At 41.1% G+C, this 24,323-nt stretch overlaps 1 protein-coding gene across 1 annotated transcript; it reads right to left on the bottom strand.

The window, feature by feature from the left end:
* Positions 1-4,150: 4,150 nt before the first annotated feature.
* On the bottom strand, positions 4,151-22,330 carry si:dkeyp-69b9.3 (myocardin). Its single transcript, XM_055047479.1, has 16 exons — positions 21,926-22,330; positions 20,864-21,007; positions 16,701-16,754; positions 15,297-15,352; positions 14,907-14,973; positions 14,063-14,188; positions 13,755-13,945; positions 12,545-12,685; positions 11,949-12,114; positions 11,693-11,861; positions 10,874-11,018; positions 10,190-10,789; positions 9,997-10,095; positions 9,225-9,347; positions 9,091-9,145; positions 4,151-9,008 (listed from the first exon to the last, which is right to left on the bottom strand). The coding sequence occupies exons 2-16, from the start codon at positions 20,916-20,918 to the stop codon at positions 8,593-8,595; spliced, it is 2,463 nt and encodes an 820-aa protein (XP_054903454.1). The 5' UTR covers positions 20,919-21,007; positions 21,926-22,330; the 3' UTR covers positions 4,151-8,592.
* Between the last annotated feature and the right edge of the window lie 1,993 nt (positions 22,331-24,323).

Raw genomic sequence — 24,323 nt, 5'->3', positions numbered from 1 at the left:
ATTCGCATTCTGTCGCTTCAAAAATAAAAAGCTGTGGACCAACGTAGTGGATAAAATATCTTAAAGTATCGATGCCAGAGGTCTTAAACAAAATCAATAGTTTCCTCAACAGACTTAGTCAAACTTACGGTCATTTTCTTGGATGGTTATGGGAGGAAGCTAGAGTCCCCAGAGAGAACGCACCCATACAGGAAGATCATGCAGAAAGATCCCATGCCGGGATTCAAACCCAGGACCTTCTTGCTGCAAGGCCCCAGTGCTGTGTCAGCGTTCAGACCTGAGCTCTTATTTTGAATAACTGGAAATAGGTTGAAGTGCATTTTGCCATGACTGTAGAGCTATGAATCATTAAAATGGCATAATGGAGTCCCAGTGTAGCAACACCGAGAGAAGAAGAGCACGAAGGTCTCCTTTAAACACTTGTAAAAGCCCGAGGAGACCTAAAACAAGCTGTCTTTGGGTTGTACAGCAAGCTAAAACTGCATGTTGATAAGTGTAACAATATCCTATCTGTCTAGAGACAAGGCGCAAGGAGAAGATGAGACAATCTACCCTCTTTGACTTTTAGTGTGTGTTTTCGACAGAGTAATACTCTAAAACTGTGACCTGGGTCTAATCAGAAATTTTCTGTTGTGGGCCTTCTGGCCGTTCCACATGACTTCCCTTCTGTTCTCTCTGGTAAAATAACTCCTTCCTGCACGATTTCATGGGGATTAAAGGGTGTTCTTCTTATGTAAAGCAGGTAGCTCCATCTGCGCCGCGATATGCTATGTGTGAATTCTCGCTCTCCCTCTTTTCCGTCTTGCTCTCTTCTTTTTTTTTTATCTCCTGGGTCGAAGTTGGGTAAGCTTTGATCATTGGCAGAGGGTCGCTGTGGTTCGATTTTCTGTGGCTCTCCTCTGAGAGGTTTTTGCTCTGCAATTAAAAATTATGTGAGAGACGGTGGGGATGATCATTTTTCTGGAGCGTCTGTGGTTTCGCGCGTCAGGCAGCAGCAAATGGTGACCATGCGAGCGTGCAGTCTGAGCTCGGAAAAGGAAAAACATTTAGCATATCCGCATCACAACCTGCCATAATCTGCTTCTCAACATTTGGTTTCAAACAGACAGCAGAAGATTAACATTTGCACATAACTGAAATGTATTTGGTAATTTATAACAAATGATCTGAAAGTAACTGTTCTTTAGCTCAAGCCAAAAAAGGTTTTTAATTATCTGGGGAATAGACTCTCTCTGCAAGAGGCTATGAAGGTTGAGTTTATTAAAATATTGGTTGTTGCTCTGGACAGATGGTGGAAGAAATGTTTCTAATTATGTTTACAGAAAACAAAAATGGAAAAGTGAACCTGGTGAACAACTTACAAACAGCAGCAAGTGCAACATTCTCATGTGATTGGCATTTCTGAGTTGAGACGTCAGATATAATTTCTTGGCACATCAAAATTATCTGTGTTACGTGAGAGAATCTGCATTCATGAGTTTTTGAAGGACTTTACAAACAGTTCAGTTTGCTTTCTTGCTGCATGTAAAGTGAGTACAACTCCCAACATAATCTATCATCTATTTAGGAACAAATAAAACGATTATACTATATTTCTCAACATCAAAGTTTGCAGACTTGGTGCAGAAGAGAAGCAGCTATGACATTTTTCCCTCAAAGCAGGCAAAATGCCTCCAGACTTAATGTTTCGCCTTCTCTGTAAGGACCGAATTCATGATCTCTGCTGTTGGCTTTAAACTTGGATTTTTTTATTTTATTTCTTAATGTAAGAAATTTAACCAAAAGCTCACTTAAGTCTATTCAAAGCTTGGCTAATCTTGAAAAGTCATAGTTTAATCTGAGCTTTTTTGCTTTCTTTTTGTATTGTTCATGTGCAGAATATGAAGGCGCTTCCTGTTGCTCTCCTAGCTTTTCTCTCAGACCTCCGAACAGGTGAATATGGATAAAATAACAGAATATTTACATAATTTACATAAGTGAAGCTTAATATGCTAAAACAGAGAGAGGGTTTTATTAAAGAGGAAAACTGTGAGGCTTTATTTCCTTTGTGACCAAAATTAGACACAGACCACCTGGATTTATTAAGCTTGTTCCAAACAGTTTGAAGTGCATAACAAAACAAGCTGCATGCTCTGAAAGGACAGTAAGAACAGATTTAAAAATGACCACAATTACAAAAACTTTCCCTGGAGAGACGACTTTGATGTCCAGATTTCTTTTATGTAGTTTTCTAATAACAAAAACATAAAAAATATGGGAATGAGAGCAACGTTTTATGGGGATATTTGGTCACTATTAAATAAAACAACATACGATTAACGAACTCCAACGAGGTTCAGGCTGGACTTGTGAACTTAGCTGAATGTTTCGGTGGCTAACTATGAACATCAACTGATTTATCTTAACTTGACTCGGCTGAATTTAGAAGTAGTTCCTGGTACTGATGAACTGGCCCAAAGCTCCGCAGTGTTTTGGCTGCTGAATCAGATGTGTGGACAGGCAGTGATAAATCTTCATCTGGCAGAGAAAGGCAGACAAGCAGCAGTGATGCGGTTCTCCAAAATGTTCTGGGTTTGATCATCATTCATGTGTTACGATCAGATAAATGTGTTTCCACTGAAATTTATGATTAGTCAACAAGAGAAAATGTTTATGAAACATTCTGAGATTGAACTTTTTTCTAAGGTGGATTATTTTTACATAGGTGCAACTCATTACTCTAAATTTCTAAGATGATTGGCGTGTAGGTGTCGCTTTAGTTGAACTGTATCCCTTACAAAGAGGAAGCATTGGAATGGATCCCCACAGTACATCCTGACTGGATCAGTTAATCAACTAATAAACTCCTGTTTCAATAGAGTTAGCTCATTTAAAACAACATGATCCGAACCACTGAGGAGTACTGTAAGGCTGTTAAATCTGATGACGAACAGAAACATTTGCATGGGATAGCAGTAGGAATCGTTTGGCAAGACATAACAGCAGCGAAAAACATGACTCATCGTTTAGGCTCATGTAAATCTATTAGTTCCTCTATTCATTATAAGATGCAGTTTAAAGAAGAGCCAGTTTGCAGGAATAATTGCAGAAATCATGCATTTTACAGAAAACGCTGGCATCAAAACACGTTAGAGAAGCAGCTTTACCGCTGAGCTTGAATATATATTTAAATATATTTGAGCCACGCGGCCACGCTTTGAAGAAGCATCAGCTACATAACGATGATTTATATAACGTGTTTAGTACAAGCCAGGTTTTAATCCATCAGTCAGTCTGTTTTCCTTTGTCTTAATTAAAAGTCATTTCTGACTCTTTTAAAGTTGGGAATCCAGATAATTGAGGTGGTAGTTACTTTTCTAGGGTCAATTTCAAAACCTTAAAATGTTGCGTATGCTGAACTCCACCACAGTTATTTACATATAACTTCATGTTTTTTTCTGTACATGATGGACCATTAAAGGACCATGAACCAACTAAGTTTTAAAATAAAACTGTGTTATGTCCCACGTTTAGCTTTGTGTACAGCGCTCTCGCTGCATTGAGTGGATTTTACTTTTAATAATCGACATGATGACGCAATCCCTGTTGGACTGGCCCGCCTCAGATAACAAATGAGTCTGTAAACCCTCTTTAAACGTCTCTATTCTAATTGTATGAACATTTAATTGAGCTAGCCTAAGTTATTTATAATGCACCATAAAGCTGCACCAGCTGTGCCAGAAACGCTTCAACAGGTCTAATAAATTTTTAATCACATTAAAGGTTTATTTCTCAGCTCAAAATCAACAGGACTATAAATAACCTTTCTTTTGAAAAATATAATTCAAACAGAGGCCTTTCACAGAATAAGTATGATTATACAACAAATTTTGCATTTCTATTTCTCAGTGGAGCCAAAGAAGTTGCTCCTTCAGATTAATCAACCGTGTCATTACGAAGATTAACTATCAAGCTTTGTCTCCGTTACTGAGGCTTTAAGGAAGTTTAAGAACTGCACTGGTACAAATGAATATTTAACTCACTTTGTGATCATCCATATTTAATGAAACATAAAAACGGGACAGCTGAAAAAAGTGATCATAAGTTCCGTTCTCATTCGTGGCTTGAACAGACAAAGAAATACAAAAAAAAAAAAGAGCAGAAACAGGAAGAAAATCTATTAAGACTTTAATTTTTCCCCTTTCTTTTAAATACATTTCACACAGAAATTGTGTTTTTCCATGAATAAGTTACATCATAAATAAAAGCGAACATACAGTATTTTGTCTTTTCACAATAAGTCAATTGTAGCAGCAACTGGCAAACCGGATCACATTTATCTAAAACACTCCAACGAACCCGGTCAAAATTTCCATCATTTTAAAATGGAAATATTCAACCACTTACACTTTCACCGAGGTTTTACAGCAAACTCTGCCCTAGTTTTTTTTCTTCTTCTTTTTCTGGAAATGAAATAAGAAACAATAAAAACAGGAACATCAGCCCTTAAGCAGTGGAAGTCACAGGAGGTAGCATCTTACTCTCCCGCCTATCAATTTTTCTGTTTTTTTTCTTTTCTTGCAGCAGGCAACATTTATTGATCGCTATGATTATCATAGCCATCCATTCACATTTAACTGCATTTTTTCCCGTGTCGTCTCCATAGTGAAAGCTGCACTAGAGCTACTTCATCATAAAGCTGTAGCTCTGTGCTGAAGGTTTGCCAATGTACAGATAATCTTATTTTGATTCACTGTCTATTATTTATCATGAGAAAGATAAACAAAGAGGCAGGAACTCTGCATGGGAACATCATCATCTGAACATACATGGGAAGGTGAATTTTAAGAAGACTGCTTTCCAGAGATCGCAAAGCAGATGACATTTTCCTTTAAGGAGAAGGAGCCCAACAGAATATAAAGCGATCCCACGGACAGGGTGGCCAAATGATTAAAAAGATTCAGTCCAAACCTTCCTACATGACAGATGGGACACGCAGCCAATTAAAATCAAAGTATAATGTTCTGTAGATGAGATCCTTTATCTGGATTACATTAGTGAGGTACAGAAAGGTTAATGCTTCCTGACCTTCATCAGACTTTGGTTCATTTATACAGTTTTGTTCAGCAAGGCTGAAAAATGGACGTCAGTACCTGAATGTTTATACGCAAACAAATGACAAGTGAAACTCCTTAGAGTCAGCAGACTTTGTGGATTATAAAATCAGCAGGAAAACAGGCTTTTCTGTAGAAGTTGGGCTGGAACACAAAATGTTTAATTCATTCATTAATCTCTTTTTAGCTTCAGATCTCCCTCAATTCTGGCATAAACTTAACAAGGTGATGGAAATATTGCTCAGAGGTTTTGGTCCAATTTGACATAATGTTGCTGCAGATTGTTTTAGTTGCGTATTCATGATGTGACTCTCCTATTTCACCACATCCAAAAGGTGCTCTGTTTATTGGACACAGATCTGATGACTGTGGAGGCCATTGGAGTACAATAAAATCATTCAAGAAATGACGGGAAGATTTGAGATTGGTGACATGGAGTCAACAGAAAACGACCACACTGCCATTGTAAAGAAGAGGACACTGTCAGCAACAGTTCTGAGGCAGCCTGTGGTTTTTTAGATGATGCTTAGATGATACAAAGGCATCCAAAATGTGCCAGATATCCCTCACAGTATTACATCACTACTAACAGACTGGATCGGAGATAAGATGAAAAATGGATCCATACTTTACATCAAATTCTGACCCAAACATTTGAATTTCACAGCTGTGATAACAATTTTCCAATCTCTTGCTTTCCAAATGTGGTAAGTCTGTGTGAATTGTGCCCTCAGTCTGCTGTTCTCAGCTCACAGGACTGGCACTGGATGTGAACTTTGGCTGCTGTTGTCTGCAGTCTCTGCATTCAGAGACAGTATTCTGCACACATTGGTTGTAATAAGTGATTATTTTCCAATTCTCTTCTAACATCAGCAAGGTATTTGTGCCCACAAGATCTTTGGATTGATTTCTGCAAATCCAAAAGGTGAGAATCCCAGTAGTTTCCGAAATACTCCAAAATGTGAGCCTTGCACAAACAACCATAAAAGTCACTTTGATCCTTTCTTACCCAGTCTGATGTTTGGTTGTAACTTCATGCCAACTAAATGACTTAAAACATAAAGTTTCTGTCATGTGATTGGCTGGTCACTAATGGTGTCAGCAAACAATCCAAATTGTACACCTAATAATGCGTTTTGTGTTTTGCATCTTATGATATACAGCAGTCATTTCATTAACGCAAGATAACGTTTGTAAGGAATTAATTTGCACTAACTGAACAGGTGTCGCCCTGGTGTTAGGTGATAACTTGTGCTAAAATTGGATTAAACCGCAGTGGGGTGAGCACTCAATAGGAGGCAGAGGCCATTGAAGGTTAATCAGGGAACAAAGTGACCATCTGTTTTTGCTACATGATGAAGAAACTCTTACTCAGCTGATTGGTGCATTTGTATAAAAACTTTTTTTCCCGGTGGTGGTTGCCTGATTGCTCTCCTGTGGAGTCATGACTTCAGAAAGGTAATGTGTTTTTTTTTTTTTTTTTTCCTGCTGATTGGAGTTTGTGCCGTAAAAACACCAGCAACGATAAAGGAAGTGAGGACACTGAGGTTTTCTGCATCCTACTTCATTTCAAGGACCCTTTAACGGTAAGTAAGCAATTAATTTTGCATTACTTGTAAGTAAACAGGGAGAGTTTGTACATTTATGCAAACATAAGCAGACTTATGTGCAGAGTACCACTTTAAGAAAAGCAGTAAACGCGTACAAACCTGACAGAGACATACAAGTACATTCGCAAGGGAAGCGCACACTTCCTGTTTGGGGCGTCTGCCAGGTTTTCCCCTCCGCATGCCGACTGTGCGTCTGGCATCAAGGTTAAGGTCTGGAGACACACACAAGCTGTGTGCTCTGTCTGGCTTTCACATACTCTGAATGGGCTTTATGAATGGCTGTGACTCAAAAGACTGAGTGAACACCAGGGTGCCGCACTCAACACAATCCGACAACTGGTTCTGGAGAAAAGTCAAAACCCAACTTGTCTCCCAGCACAGCCAGCAACCGTGTTCAACTTAATACGCCGACAGGTTTTCTTTTGCTGCTTGAGCCAAAGTGCTTTTGAACACCCCTCTGCTGTGTCTCAGTGTTCACAGGGTGCATGACCACATCTCTGTGTTTGTTCTCATTGTCCTGTCGGAGCGCCGTCTGACTAGACGGCTGCAGCAAAGTCGGCTCTCGACGTTGCGTGGAGCCAGTGACTCAGGCTGCAGGTCAGTCATGGAACGTACAACGAACACACTTTGTGCAATTCATTACAGTAAGAAACTATCCACAGTTTATCATACAAAAGAAATGCAAACATAAAGTGCCTCGCAGAAGTATTTCACATCCCTTGAGGTTTTTATCATCTTAGTCCAGATATAATGTTGAGAAAACATTTTTTTTGTAAGGAAATAAAAATTAAATCAAACATGTGGCAAATGTATTCAGTCCTATATTTGCAAAAAAATTAATCCAGTGTAATCGTTTGCATTCAGAATTCACTTTACATTTAACCTTTGTGCATTTTAATCTCAATTTAGATACGATCTGCTCTGTCGAGACGTTAGAGGTTTGTTAAAGAATATCAGTAAACAACCAGCTTCATGAAAAGACGATGGCATGACAACTTAAAGACATGGTGAGCGCTGTCAACCGCTGGAGTCCAAACTGTTTCCCTTCGAAGCCAAACCTGGGAAATTTAAACCTGTGGTGCGTCACAAAGTTAATTAAAGCAAAAACGCAAAATTATTTCATTGTAATGTTTTGCTGTTCTTGTTTTACCTGTTCAACAATAAACAACATTTTTATAAAATGTTGTTTATCTGTACAGGATCCAAAACATAAAGAGGCTGCTGCCTTACCAAAAAACAAACAAAAAAAAACTGCATTTCCAAATGTTTTGTGTCATCAATTCTTGACTTGTGGTCAGGGGTCAAACAAAATCATTTCAAGGGCCACATATAGCCCTCGGGCCACAGCTTGGACACCCCGGATATAAACTATCAGGCTCGGCGAGGGAGCTAGTTTACAGATTTCAGAGAAGGTTGACCTTTCGACAACTCTAAAAATACCGCCCCAGCGACCATGTAATGGTTCAGATCAACGCATGTTTATATGTTACAAAGGCCTGGTTAAGGTCTAAACCTAAATTCAATTTAAAATCTACTTGGTGTTGTAAGTTAAAGCTCACAAATAATATTATTTCAGTCTAAAGGAGCTTAAGATGTTTTAAAAAGAATAGACAAAATGAGACATACCTCTAAATGCCCTGCAGCTGTTTTGCACTGAAAATTGGTCCTCTCACTAAGAAGGGCTGAATCCAAATACCTGCCACACTATTTTTAAAGTAAAGTGTTTGGAAAACTTTGTGATGATCCATCAAAATACCAATAAATTACAATTGAGACTTTAACCTTTGTGCATTTTAATCTCAATTAAAATGCGTCACAACATGTTGAAAAGTTTGAGGGATATGAACACTTTTTCACGGCACCATGTTTGCCCACCATCTTTTACATCTTCACCACTGCTCTATCAACAGATCAAGCACTCGATTCACATTCAGATCCGAATCCAGACTAAAATCGGACTCGACAAACGGAGGTTTCGGCGGGGTGAGAGGGTGGAGACCTGACGTGAGGGTTTCGAGCCAATCGGCAGCGTGAAACTGTGCAGGAGCCCGCCGTTTCCGAGACTTTCTAGTTGAAGGCGAAGGGGAGGTGCAGATTGGGAGAGGCGGAGGCGCAGGGACAACCTGACTTGAGTTTATTACTGCAGGAGACGGAGGGAGCTCCAGTAAGAGAGAGGAACAAAGAGGGGATGGCAGGAAGTTGTCATCTTGCTGCTGAAAAGGCTGGTGCTGCTCAGTCTGAGGGGCAGGCGAGCGGTCAGGAAGTGAGTGTGCAGCAGATTTATGATCAGAGGCCTCAAGAGAGCCTGGAAGCAGGGTACAGTCAAAAGGATTAGACAGATACAGCGACATTAAGAACGTATTTCTAGTTCCCTGTTTGAGACTCACCATCACAAATAAGTGGCTCATCTAGAATATCATCAATAGACTGTCGAGGGTCCATCTGTTGCAGAGAAAGAAAAGATGCTTCAGTCCTGAGCTCAGAAATCTCTCAGTGACTTCCTTTTTTTCTCCAGACCAACCTGGGCTTTCTGAATCGCCTCCTGTAGCTCTTCCTCCAAGCTGCGAACGCCAGGTGAGGTCTGAGCTGGACTCGCTGTAATCTGCAGTGGCAGCTCGAAGTCATGGCCAATCACATCACACGGCTAGCGGCAAAATCACATGATTGGACAAGACAGTTTAAATCAGTCGACAGGTGAGGATGAGTGCTCGTTCACATGAGGAAATTGATAAATGTTTTAAGAGTGCAGCCGGAAGTAGTTGCTTTTAACGTTAACAGTACTTTGCCAAAGTGTTCATTCCTCCAGAACGTTTTAGATTTTCTCATATTACAACAGCAAACTTCAATATATTTTACTGTGACAAGGCCAGTTCTCGAGAACTACTGTGCTGCACTTATTAGGTTGCATTCACACCAGCCTAGAGTTTAATTGAACTCTAAAAAGTTTGTCTAAAATGTCTGGTTAATTTGGTGAGTTGTGAATGCATAATCAAATTCTGATGTGGACAAAAAACCTCAGCTGTTAAATGCAAATGTGAATGCAAGCAGCCTGGCTCAAAAAGTGTAGTGCAAACTATAGTGCAGGGCATTGTGGGTAAATTCAACCAAAACACACGTGTGAGTCTCGCACTAGTGAGAGAAATGACTCATGGTTTTTTGCCAAAGACAAAAGAGAAATCCTACAACTGCTAAAATTTGATGCCACTTAATTTTTAACAAAGTGCTAATATGGGAAACTATCAAAGAATATTTTGTAAAACATACTCTATGTCTGTGTGACTTGTGCATATTACCTGAGCAAACAACACCTCTGTTTGCACGTTTAGTTCTGCCTGCCTTTTCAGGGATCCCAGATCTTGTTGCAGGAACGGATGAAGGGATCCCTCCCCAGACTGGTTGGGCAGAAGTCACATTTATGCATTATTGCCACTAGCATATCACAAGCTTTCCAAATCTTCTGTGTGGCAAAACACTCAAACTTCTCACCTCAGTACCCGCTTGCAGGTAGAAGTCGGTATGCCGGCTTCTCTTCCTCTCCCTCTTCTCCAGCTTCACGCTCAGCTCTAGATGTTCCTGCTGCTGCTGTTCTCTGTCGGTTCTCCATGGAGTCCCGCACTGTAGGGGCGAGGAGGACGACATGGGCAAACTGGGACTTGGAGTTCCTGACGCAGTGCTGGCGGGATCCAAGAACACAGTGCTGCTGAGACCACACTGTTCACCTGCCAAACTGACTGATGCAGCGTCTGCGAATGCTTTTGGGACAGCGTTCAGAGTCCCATTTGGATCTCTGTTGGGACCGTCACTGAGGATCCCATTAGGAATCCCCCCGTCTTGGATGTACAGCTGTTGGTTCGGGCTGCTGCCGGGCGAGCTCAGCCTGAAGCCGGGGCTGGAGCCAGGGCTCTGACAGGGTGGCAGCGGGGCACAAGGAATGAGGGGCTCCATGCTGGTGCCCAGCTTGCTAAGAGGAGCCGGCGTGGGGCAGGCATGCTGAAACTGGAAGGGACGAAGGCGCTGCAACAAGGCCGGCTTGGTTCCAGAGACAGGGAGGCCACGTTTACGCAGCTGCTGCCTCAACTCCGACACCTGGGGGAGAGGTCAACAAGCATTATCAGCTTCTTCTAGTTATTAAAAATGATCAGTGGAAAAAAATATATATATACATTTTACCGTTAGATCAACAAGATTTGCAGGAAGAAGCTCTGGTTTGGAAGTAGGATTTGTATCCGTCTGAGTTTGGTTTGTTGTGGCAGGAACAGGTTGGAGGCTGAGCGGTGAGGCTCCACAAGACTTCACTAGATCATTGTGATCTCCACTGGAGGAGTGACAGAACGATCAACTCAGGTAAAATGTCTGGATAAGTAATTCAGATATCTACACTGCTGGGTGTTGGTCAATTCACCTGATCTATGATGATTCACATCTTTTTAATTTTGGTAGCTTTATGCAGGATTTGTTTGGAGTCTTTGCTCTCATAATCTTCCAGATCTGAACAAGTGGGGAAAAAAGTTGCATTTTCCAAAATGTTTTTTTTTCTGTTATCTAAAATTGTATTGGTTTAAATCTGCATTTCAAAAGAATAAAGTGTGTTTTTCAAAATATTTATATTCAGTTTTAATCTGTCATCCTTGATTTATCATCTTTTTTTTTTTTTGCTTCAATGATACTGAATGAGATAACCACAATATAAACACAAAAAATCTACAAAAAGAGCAATTTTTCTGCTTTCTTGCTACCTTGACCATGTTTGAACTTGTTCAAACAGAATAACGGCATCAAAATGTACAAACTCTGCAAAAAATGTGTTTTTTGTACAGCAGCACTCTGTCTTCATTTGGCAAAGCTAACTGTTTCACATTTGCTGATTTAACTTCTGTGAAAAACAGTATTAATGAAGCTGGACTGAAAGCAAAATGCAGGTACCAATAAGTTTGTTGATCAGGTACAATGGTGAATTGACCTGACAGTTCATCGTTATTGTTTGCATACCTCGGTACAACGGTAACCTGCTGCGGCGGCTGTAGTCGCTGCTGCTGCTGCTGCTGTTGACTCTGCAGAATTTGAAGCTGGAGGAAGACCTGCTGTTGTTTCAGCAGATGGGAGTAGGCGGGGTCCAGCGGCTGCGCAGGGGCAGGGCTGCTCTGCTTAGCTCCTCCCGCTGGAAAACATGGGAGTGAAACATGTTAGCAAAATGAAGGAATATTTTTGCAATAAATGGAGAAAAGCAGAGCTTTAAGTTTAGCACCTCCAGTCCCAGACGCTCCCTTCTGGTCTGGAGGAATGTACTGATGATACTTGAGTTTCTTCATCTTGGGTTTGATGTCCCGCGGTTTCCGTGGGCGGGTAAGGTGATTGAAGTTTAGGGAAAGGGGCAAAGACGAGGGGCAGATCGGGCTGGGAGGCCGAGCTGTCTGTAGACACACACATTGCCAACATCTCTCTAAATATTACATACTACGAGTGGATACTTTCCACGTGCAGAGTTTCATTGGAAATGTCAGCTTATTGTAAAATATTTGACATGTTTGGCCCTTGCTAAGGTTACATTCTTTATGTGTAAATGCCTCACAAATGTCCTGATGACACTGTGTGCCGCCTCTGACCTCCATCACCGGGTTTATGTGTGATTATGTTAACCTATGTGGGAAGCGCCAGCTTCCCCCAGAAGTACAAATTGACAGTAGAACAAAAAAAAAAAAAAAAACAGATAGGCCATCCTGAAAAGCCACAGAGCTTTTCTTGTGTGCTTTGTTGCACACATGCTTTGAATGCCACCAGAAAATATGTATAAATAATTATTTTAGATTAATTTTATGATTTTGTCCTCATACTGGGTGATACCTTTGGCAGCAGGGGTGTCGTTTGAGAGGTCAGGAACATCCCGTTTGGTCTTCCAGTTGGCGCCAAGGAGTTTGATTCACCCAGCGTCACGCTCAGAGGTTGTCTGACGCCCGCGGTTGCCGGAAGCAAAGTCAAACCGGACTGAAAGCATGAAGAAACAAAGTGCATTTCAGAAAATAATACAATTTTTCTGTTTGTAAAGCAAGACGAAAAACAAAATGCAAACTTTGCATTTTGTTTGCAAAGATGATTCATTTTAGGAATGAATCATCTTTATTGTATTTCAGATGTCACATGTTTTTGACGATTTATTTCTAATATACTAGCAAAATGTAATGTGTACATTGAAGGATACAAATAATTAGTCTTAACTAAGATTAAGAATTATAGGTCGGTGGGGCCTCAAGGATTTATGGGTAATAGGGTGAGTTTATACACAAACTTTGTTAAAGCTATTGATGTTTGTTTAGGTTTCAGAAATACAGAAACTCAGTTGGGATAACTGGGACAGTTAAACGTAGAAATGTAGATTTAGGGGCTGTGTTATGTTATTTTATTTTTTAAAATCATATGTAATGATCTTCAAACCATCTTGAGATGAAAGTTCAATGATCTATGCACATGCTATTATCACCCCCTGGTGGTTAAAGTAAGTGAATCTTTAACTGGCACCTTTCGAGATAAAAATCTCAAAATACATGAACAGAGAAAAAAACACAACAAAATAAAAGCCGTTTTAAATTGATAAATTGGATAAATGAATATTCAGTAATAGCCGAATTCATCAAAATATAGGTTGTACTGCAGTCAGTTGGAGCCACTTCAAGCATCAAGTTTGCAAAGACGCCTAACATTTTCATCAGAATTGAGAGTGTTCGCATAGGGCAGCATCAGATTAAGTGATGTTCATACGGGGTAATTGATGTGGCATTTGTGCAGCACTTGCATTCATTTTATTGCAGTCAGTCTTATTTATATGTAGTATCTCAAAGCTACAATGCTCCTGCCACAAGGTTTTCATCGCAGGACTGTGTCAGTCTGGCTTAACCTGTGGTATAATTCCAAATGATGCAGAGAAAGACGGAGCTGAAGTATTTATTTAAAGTTTCATGCATCACATGGTAAAAAAAAAAACAATACAGATATGGAAGTTTCTGACAGGGTCGTTCACCAGACAGTGGTGTTAATGGCTTTCTGCTGTCTTCAATACCTGTGCATGACTGGGACTGTTATTAAGGGCCAGGCCCACAGCTGAGCAGTCACTTAGTGGTTGGTCAGCTGGGAGGCCTGGCAGTGAGGAAACAGATGCGGCTTGGAGAGCGGCATGTTGCTCCGTGTTTACAGACGAGATGGAGGATGAGATGTCCTCTTCGAAGACATCAGCGGGGAACGAGGCAGGACCTGAGGAAATAACCGGCCCAGGGATGCAAGATCAAAACAGCAAGCAAACAGGATTTTTGGGGAGAATTTTTTTTTTCCCAAATGCGTTGGTATGTGTGTTGCCGAGTATTTATTTACCATTCTCCAGGGGCAACGTGTGCTCAAGCTGTTGCTCTGCGGCTGCTGGAGGTTGCTGGATTCTCTCAGTGAGGCTCTGTGAAGGGCGAGCCTTCCTCTGCCTCAGGGCCCCACACACAGTCCTCTCTACGGGTGGAAGACAGAAGGAGGAATGTTGCAGATTAAAAGGAGAGAACAGGACAGATGGGAGATCAGTGCAGACGGAGAGAGAGAGAGAGAAGATCGGAGAAAGGGAAGCAACAGGACTAGAGAACATATGTGATGTGAGTGTGCAGAACAGCTTCGCCACAGGCAGCGAGTCCCAGTCCAAACCAGCAGAGCCATCAGGAAATAGTAAACACTTTTCCCACAGGGAAACGTGTCGCCTTGCATGTGTGCACGCACAGTCACTCTCACTGTTTTTTTTTAAATGTCAGAAGAAAGAGCTTTTAAAGAAATTACATCTTTTTGAAATGCCTGGTGCTATAATAATAGCTCTTTTAAATCAAAGGCAGGGTTAGGGGGTATGGAAATGAAGAAGATGAGAGTTTAGAAGAGGAAGAGATTAGAGGGAGAAGAAATGATGACTCCGATTGTCAGACTGGCGCGTTTATCATGTGCTGTCAGTCACTGATGTGTCGCCTTCTTTTAAAGCAGCATTACACTATGCAACAAGGTCACATCTTAGTTTCACAGATAGTGAAGCACAGTACACTGTGACACACACGCACACACACTTTCTCAGCTACTGTACAGCAGATGTAACGCAGACAGAGACGGAGTACCAAGAGGGCAAATCTGTTATTGTGCACAAAGAGAGTAAAGCAAGAAGCAGACAGCAGCTTCACCGAGGGCTTGGCATCACCTTGTGCAGTTTCAGCGCTCAGACCACCAGGGGGCAACTTCTGAGTGGCGCCGTCCTCAGTTTGACGCTGTTTCAGAAAACATTAGGTCAGTTTATTCAAATGAGTCCAGCGCTATTACACTGCTTTCTATATTCGTAAAATGATTGGCATTACACGGAGCTGCAAAGACTCTCAATTTGCGCCAACTTCATTCTTTTTATCAAACAAACCTGTTGACACTTCTCTAAATAAATGTGTCTTTAGTAGTTGCCCTAAATATATAAATATCCTCTTAGCATATATATAAAAAGCAAGCTAAAGCGTTTATTATATTCTCCCACATACAGACAACATCAGACATTTGTATGGCTAAAAATACATGACTTGTTATATTATATTGTACAACTTACATGAGCTTCACTCTGCTTTTTCTCTGTTTTCTGATGACTGGAGGCAGATTTCAAGCCTGTAGACAAAGCGTATGAATAACAGAATGTAAAAAACAAAATGTATTCTTAATTATAGAAAATAAAAGAAGTGGGTGATGGAAATAAAATCCACTGAAAACCTTCAGATTTTCCACTCATCCCTGCAAGTTACAGCATGAAGAACCGCAGAAGTGACACCTGTCTGATCAGTAGACTATTGTTATTTTTTCTATTTCAACATTTTTGGACATTGACGCCTCTGTCTTTCCAATAGAGACAACTGACAATGTGTTAGGAACATTTTGCATTTACACTTGACTTTAATAAATCTGTATCTATGAACTAACAAAAGTGAGGATTACTTTGTACACTTGTGCAATTTCTTTTAAATCTCTTTGCTGATATTTTTGCCAACTTTTAAATTGATTTCAGTCCTTCAGGTGGGGATCAACAAAACCATTCAGTCCTCTGGGTTTTATTTGGACTTACACCATTTATTCCAAAATATATTCATATTCTGCTGCAGAAGTGCAATCTTACACTCAAAATAGTTTATTTAGTGAAGGGGAAACTACCACATGTTTTTGCAAATGTCTCACTTTTGGTCAGAAAATGACCACAAGAAAATACCTTGAACCTTCTCAGTTATAGCAATAATTTTAACGTTTAAATGAACTGAAGTTGTTACAAGCAACAATGAGGTTTATCTCCCAATCACACAAAATAAACAGGAAAGTGTTACAAGTGAAATAATCTGCCAGTGAAACTTTGTCAACAATATTAAGGAGTTACTGTCTGAGACAAGCTCCTTTATTTATCTGAAAAGTTACTTGAAAGTTAATTTAGTCTTTTTTCAAGTGTACTAAGATATTTGAACTAAAAACCAGACAAAAGTACTTAATAAGACTTTGTGCGTTTGCAGTTTGAAAGTGAGATGAAATCTCCATAACGTACAGTGGACACTATCTATAATTTGAGAGTCATGGCAGAAAAAAGAAGCGATTCTGTTCTACTAATGAAGGAGTAAATGTATGGAGGGTTAAGGCTGGGTGTTGTGGGTGTTTCTCTTTCACAGGCCCCAAGAGCCTTGTTAGTGTGTCTAAATTTCTCAATTTGGAATTCTACTGCTGCAGAGAAAGATGAACAGTGAAATAAATGCTATAACAATATTCTCTCTGCTATTATTGCCATCTATTGCATCACCCTGGTGGATTAAAACATCATGTTTTTAAAGGTTTTGCCATTTTCACAAAAGGTTAATATGAAAAAGTAAATGAGACATGCATCGTCTTTGATTTAAAAGCGGTGGCTCCTCCGTGGTTAACAACACATGCAGCCTGCTGCCAGAGCAGAGCACTCAATCAAAGGTTAATAACGCGAGCTAACCTGGGTCTGCATTGATTTCGCTCAGCCTTCGGTTCTGAATCCTCAGCTGCAGGACTGAAACAGAAAGAAAAAGATGATGAGCTGTGCCGAGAGAAAGACAGATCTGGAAACAGAAATTCAGCCAAAGAAAAGCAGAAAGTAATCAATCCAAGGCACTTTACCAACAACTCAATAATGCATGCTTGTAAATCATTTAGCCTGTAGATGGAGTATATATTCTTTAATGCGTATCACATAAAACACACAGGTGAAGCAGGGTACAGCTGGGCCTCTGGTACACTTTGGTGTGTACTGAGACCTGAGAGACCTGAGAAAGCAGGTGGGGAGGGGGCAGTGCACCAGGGAGGAGGTTGAGGTTTCTATTTATCCCTCTGTAAATCTATTTCTGTTGGTCCCATCCCCCCTTCAGCTGTCCCGCTCTCTTCACAAGCCTCTCATACATCCTGTCCTGCTCACGTCATACTCATTTGTGCTGCTAACCGCAGTCTTCCTGATTCCTGATTCCAGTCCTGTCAAAACTACATGTTGGTGAAGGTCAGGATCAAACAGGGAAATCACGCTTCTTTAAAGTTCTCAAAAACTAATTTTGCCTCCCAGTAAAACTCGAAAATGAGCATTTTCTGCTACACCAGTTGTGATGAAGGCCTACAAATAAAGAAGATCACATCCCAAGCAGACTAGAATATTCCCAAATGCCCAGTCACGACGCTTCCTTTGGAGACGTTTACTGGAAACAGCTCATGTATGTACAGACGAGATTTGGAGCAGAGCAGCTGCCTAAAGAATCCTGTTTTCCAGCAGCTGTTTGAACACCTAGGGGACTGTCATTTTTTCGCCTTTCTATTTTGCAGCCTTTCACGACAGCTGCCTGGGAATTCAGCAGGCGCTACAAGTTGTAGGAAATGTAGCATTAAAATATGCAGTGATGGAAAGGTTGTTTGTGGCAGAGTGGCTGTTGAGTCCCGAAAGGATGTCACGCAAAAGCGACTTTTAAGGTTTCATAATTGTTAGGAAAAGCAAGTGGTGCGTAGTTTATTATTTACAGTATCAGGTTCAGTGATAGTGTATAGTTGAGTTCACTGGCCCAGTTACTCCAGCCTAATCTTTTTATGCTTATTGTCTTAATGCAAATGGCAAAATGACTAAATTTGCACATAGCAGCCAAATTCAACCAAGACTGTGTGAAACATTTTTTTAACACTCAGCAGATTTCACACCACCTGAATCCAGTGGGTGCACAGTATGTCAGTGGCTCTCAAACATTTATCACTGCAGTAAACACTACATTTTTAAAGTACCGCTATAATGAAAGACATTTATTTTAAAGCAGTTCAACAAAAGTCATTTTCTTGTAGTCTGTTTTAAAAACAAAAGAGAAAAAAAAACAGAAAGAAAAGCAAACTTATCCAAAGGCACTGCATGACTCGAATAAGCATTTTATTTCATGCTCCTTTTTTACTCAGAAGCTCAAGCATCCAGGTGAATATCAGCAGAAAGGTCCCAAAAAGTCCCAAATGGAAAATGAAGAGTTTATTTTTCATCTTATTTTTTATTTTTTTTAAAAACACTGACCTTCAAATTCAATATGGCTGCTTTGCATATAAGACAGCAACCTTCTTAGATGTTCTGCATCTTTTGGAGGCATTTTCACTGTAACACTTAATTGTCTTAATTATCTCCTTGTTCGGTAATCATTCATTTGATTCAGATACGTTTCAACAGCAATGCATCCAAAAGTTGCACGACAGTGGGGTTCTGAATATGTTTTTGTTTCTGTCCTCTTAACCTTCAGCCAGTTGCAGCAGTTAGCAGATTCTGGGACTGGTTCAACTGGAAGCTTCTTCCTGTTAAAAAGGGATAATTCTTCGTCTCACTTCCTGGGGATCCTCATCCTCAGGTTTGCTTTAAGGTCAGCGACTTGATGCAGTCAGATGCGCTTCCTTCAATGGACAGCTTTAGCAACTGGCGAAAACAACGATCCACTGAATTTGACAGTATTCTGTTGAGATGTTTGTAATTCTGTTCCAACTTTCAACTCGACAGAAAATGCGCTGATGCACTGAAAATCTGGGACTACAGCTCAAATTGAGCCACAGCAGAGACCAAGTGTCTCACGTTGTAGATGCTCTAATCTGTTGACATGGGAATTGAATAAACCGCCCCCCACATGCTACACACACACACACACACACACACACACCACGGCGGTGGAGTAAAGTCGGCCTAAGGGGAGACCTGCCACTTGAAAATCCTGATTTGAAATCTTTCTCCAATGTGAGAAGATGACAAGTGTTTGATCTATTCCTGCCTGTCCAAAAAATTCTGATGCACAAGTGCACAGAAAAAGTCAACAACAAATTTAGCGGCGCAGCGAAATGGAGCCGCTGCGGTTTCACCACTCAATTCTGAAAAGAACCACATTTTATCTTGTTAACACCAAGATTTCAAGTCATTTTATATATCACTGGTCACAAACGCATGCCATGGACTGGATACTAAATACATGGATACATGTCACTCAACTGTTTTTAATCAAATCGGTTTGATGATGTTTCATCTTTTGTTTGTTTTGTTTTATATTAGGGATGCCCACAGCCGGCCCTGGAGGGCCGGCGTCCTGCATGTTTTAGTTCTCTCCCTGGTGGTAGCAACAACCTCTTCAGCATGTCGATGTTCTTCTTAGGCCTCTCATGAGCCATCATTGGATCTGGGTGTGTTAAACCAGGGAGAGAACTAAAACACGCAGGTTGCCGGCCCCCGAGGACCGATTTGGAACACCACTGTTTTATACTTTTGTGTAAATACTGTGATATTCTGATTCTTCAACTCAAAATGATACCATGACAATACATTACTCAATGTGAAAACAGCAGCTTATAGTATCTGCTGAGCAAAAGAGAAAAAAAGACCATCTAATTTCTTCAAATCTGTGCAGTTTGGTTCATAATTCATCGACACTGATTCTGTTTTCTTGCAAATATTTTAATTAATTTTACACCTAAAATATATCCGCATTGTCAAATTTTATGCAGATTTCTTCATGATTTGGCCAATGATTTTGAAGCAATCTCCATTCACTCAAAGTTTACTGTTCTTTATTTTAGTTATTGTTTACTTTAGTAACTAAAAATGCAAATTCCATCATTGTTTTTGGCTTATTTGGTTATTATTTAATGCAGTTACCACTTATGAGGGTATCTCTCCACCAGCTATTGACATCCGGAAACTGACTTAGTCCCCTCAATTTTTTATTTTTTGCAAAATAACTTTAATAGTATTACAATTGATTTGTAACTAGATTAACGTCTGGACTTTAACTGAACCGTTCTAAATACACTCTGAATCTTCAGCTCTGGCTGCAGGTTTTGTCCTGCTGGGAGGTCCAGTCCAGTTTCAAATCATTTGCAGCCCATAACAGGTTTCATTTCATGATTGTCTTATTTAGCTTTGTGAATTTTCCCATCAGCTCTGACCAACTTCCTAGTATCTCCTGCAAAGGAAGCATGAAAAAAAGCATGGCGCTGTCACCACCGTATTTCATTGCCAGCTGGACGTTTCAGGGTAATGAGTAGGGTTAGTTTTCCACCACAAGCTTTATAGGTTGGCCTGAAAATTACCTGCAAGCAGCCACTTTCATCCACTTGTTTTTGAGCTTCAAACCAAACTTTGTATGACTTTCTATCACCAATCATTTACTCTTTTTTGGCTGCTTCTTTGACAGATGTTCTCCTTGTCCAACTCTGCAGTTTAGATGGACAGCCATTGATAAGTTTTCATTTGTGCCATCATATTTTTTGTTTGGTGGTTTGAACTGAGCTCTGCAATTTTCAAACTTTGGGAAACTGCTTTATAACTTAAGTCTGGCTTAAACATCTAGACAGATAATTAGTTTGACAGAATTTTATTACAGTGTAAGGTGCTAAATACAGATGCACACTCCTCTCTTTTGTTTATAAAAAAAATTTAGAAAACCTCCCTCTTCTAACTCACTATTGTGTTCTACTTTGTTTTTGTCTCCCTGGAGTTCTTAAATTGCTGTGTTCAACTTTTGCTAACATAAAAAGACAGACATTCACATATTTCTGACTGTAGTGAAAACTGTATCTGAAATGGAAACGTATATTGAGGCAAAGCAATTCTAACACGGTCAGGTTGGCTCTCACCTGACCGGAACTTGTTCCTGATGAGAAGCGACCTCTCGGAGGCCAGGAGAGTCATAGTGGAGCGGAGCGAAGGAAGTGGAGTCAGGAGAAAGAGGAAGTTCCTTGCGTCGCCCTACCAGGTGGAATCTGTCCTTCTGTCTCTCGCTGCTCAGGAAACATCAGAGCCAAGGAGGGACGGGAGGTGGAGAGACAGATGCTTATTAATCTACTGATAGAGATAATTTATCGATAGAGGCACACACACACACACACACACACACACATCCACCCAGGCACAGCAGCGATTGACTGAGCAGGAAATGGAGACGTCTCAGACCTGCAGGCTGACTGAACTCTATGGTGAGCAGCTCTGGAAGCAGCAGGCCTCCCTGCAGACAGCCTGTCATAATCACACTGAGTGTCACAGAGGCCCACCCACAGCCAGAGCCACAGCTAACGACACACAGAATTAACCAGACAAGAGGCAGAGCGAGGAGCCAGGAGGAGGAAGAGGAAGAAGAAGAGGGGAGCCAAGCTCGGATGAGTGACGGAGACAGAAAGCCCCGCGGATCCTGAGACATCAGGGCCCCAAGGAGCCTGACTGTGACGGACAAACACGAAGTCACAACACCTACAGCGCGCCGCCACATAACTACACAGTGACAGCAGCTTGTGAACTGAAGGAAGAAGGGCTGACTCAAACAGAGAGCGCTGGAAATCTGCATAAGCCGCATCAGCACACACAACCTATTAACAATATTGATCCGAAATAGCCGGCAGCAGAACACCCAGAGGAAGTCCGTTGGCGTGTACAAACACACACACATGCTGTGGAATAGCTGAGGTGCATGCTAATTCAGCTCCTCCTAGTCCCCGTTTCCATAAACACACACCGACTTTGCTTGTTTATGACACAGAGGGTCCAAAACGAGGCCACTCGCTCATTACTGCCATCAAGCAACAAGGAGTTGATTGAGATTTCATGTCTGGCAGAGGCGAGGCTTGACTGCAGGGCACCAAGATACAAGAAGGAGCTGCGAACGCTAAGAGAATAAAAGCAAAAGAATGAAAGAGAATACTTACAGGAAAAGGGAGAATTGAGTCTCTCGGGGGAAATTGGAGTGGATTTAAGATTAAATTGAGAGGTGCGAGACGGAGGGAAGAGAGAGAACTTCGTAGTGCGGTTAATGACACTTTCTGTCTTTCATGTTCTTTTCATGTCTTTTTTCCTCCTGTTTCCACACTTCTTGGCTCTTTGTCCTGAAGGTGCAGAAGCAAGGAGGAGAAGGCTCTGCAGTTTCTCCGTCCCCTCACTCTCAAAACTTCTCTCCCTCTGCCCCGTCCGCCCCTGAAGCATCCCAGATCCTCGGTGCCAACTGTGAGGGATTGTCAAGCCTCACCCCCCACCCCCACTTTATGACCTCGTCTCCCATCCTCGCCCTTCTCCCTCAAAGCCAGTCACCCTCCCCTGACACCTGCTGGCTGCTTGACAGAAGCTCAAAGACAGGCGAGCTGCTCTCATGTTTGCACTTGACTCTGACAGGAGCAGAACCACAGATAAAAATTAGTGTAGTTTTTTTTTTTTTTTAAGCGAGGAGCTGAACTGGCACATAATGTGATGGTTAGAAAAGTGAAACCAGGATAAGGAGACAGTTTATTACACAGCAACAGGAGAAGCCCTGGAGTGTTTTGGACTCACATCAAATTATGTGCTGCAGCAGGACTGCAGGCTCATATGCTCCTGTCAAGATACCTTTGGGTCACCCGGTAAAGTGATTTAGTAGTGTGTGTACATGCACAGTGTGTGTGTGCGGCCCTGTGGAAAGTCACAGGTCAGTAAGCCTGCACGCTTTACAGCGTCTGTACGCACCGGCCGTCAAGTGAAATCACCTGAGTTTCACCTCAGTGTTCAAGTTCACCTGGGGGGACGAACAGGGGAGGGTCTGCCTGCATGTGCCCGCTCACGCTTTTACATGTGTAACTATAGGCTGTCAGAGGGAGGGGGGGGGAGTGGGGTAAGTGAGTCTGTAGCTGGAGCACCTGTTCCTCCCGTTTGACAGACAAGCCGGTGTGTGTGCTGGTTCAGCAGGTCATGGAGAAGAGGGAGGGGAGGCGGAGAGAGAGGAGGAGAGGAGGAGAGGGCGAAGCAACAAGCCGGTTGGTCAGGAGAGAAGGTCCTGAAAGAGAGGAAAAAAAGAGGTTAGATCAGTTTTATATATCCTCTAAACCCTTGAGGAAGTGTTTGTGTTCAATAAACGGCATCCCATTTTGTGACATTACAACCACAAACGTCAATTTATTAGGATTCTACATCATGGGGTGACACAAAATAGCACAATGGTGAAGTTTGTTCAAATAAAAATAAAACCTGACGAGTGCAGGTATATTTAAGCCTTTTCCTCGATACACCTGAATTAAATCCAGTCTCTTTTAGAGTGACTTATTCTCAATTTAAGTGCAGGTGCTCTGCGAACAACTCAGATCAAGACAAAAACCAGACAAGTTAAGGAAAAAGTTGTGTATACGTTTAAGTCAGACTTTTATTGCGGACCAAATCTAGTGTATTTGGAAGAATCACAAGAAGAAATGTGATTACTGAAAGAATGCAATTTGTTAAAAGCAAAGATTGAAGAAGTCTCTCTGGCCATCCATCCATTATTTGTGGCTTGATATCCATAAATGTCTTTCTGTTCTCTCCACAATCGCTAGAGACCAGCAATTGTATGTATTTTTAAAAATATATACAATAAGGTTTTTTTAGTATTATTTGGACAACTGCACTGAATTTTCACACCATAAAAATCCTAAACGTGCCACTAATGTATTTTTTTTGGATCAGTTTTTCTTGTCAATGTGTTTGAAACTGTGTTTTGCTTTTTGTTTTGTTTTTTACGTCACAAAAAACATATAGAAAAAAAAAACATACCCACCCACTTTTTTTTTTTTTTTTTGCTACTCTTTTCTCCATTTTATTTTACAACCTAAAAATAGTTATAAAATGGTAGTTCTTTAGAAATCGCAATAACTTCCCACAACTAATGGACCACAAACTGAAAGGGGCCCTCACTTTAATAAATCGCTAAAGATTAAAAAATAATAAAAAAGAGCCACTCTGTCTGTGTTAGTCTGAAAACCTTCTGCTGTCTGCTCAGAGAGGGCATTTGTCAAACACTCTCACCAAACGAAAACACATTAATAAAACCGGCTGCAAAGACAGAGAGACGCAATATTGTTAGAAAGGTGATGTAATCGCTTTTCCTCTCTGGTCCCCCAGCCCGGATCCGCCCTCTCCTCTGCAGCCGGGACTCCCTTTCTGATTAGCACCTGTTACTCTCCTTCTGCCTCCTCCCCCCAACATGCAAGCAGAGACGCAGCAGGGTGTTAAATCCTGCACTGTCTGACGAAGAGGCAGACTTGCACGGAGTTAACCTTCTCCCTCTAAAGTGTCAGATTTCTCTCGGCTCTTTAAATGATGCGGAAA

The sequence above is a fragment of the Poeciliopsis prolifica genome, unplaced genomic scaffold (assembly GCF_027474105.1).
Source record: "Poeciliopsis prolifica strain line A6 unplaced genomic scaffold, Auburn_PproV2 SCAFFOLD026, whole genome shotgun sequence".
NCBI lineage: Eukaryota > Metazoa > Chordata > Actinopteri > Cyprinodontiformes > Poeciliidae > Poeciliopsis > Poeciliopsis prolifica.
Note: the sequence above shows the minus strand (reverse complement) of the source record. Positions and strands in the feature narration are given on the sequence as shown.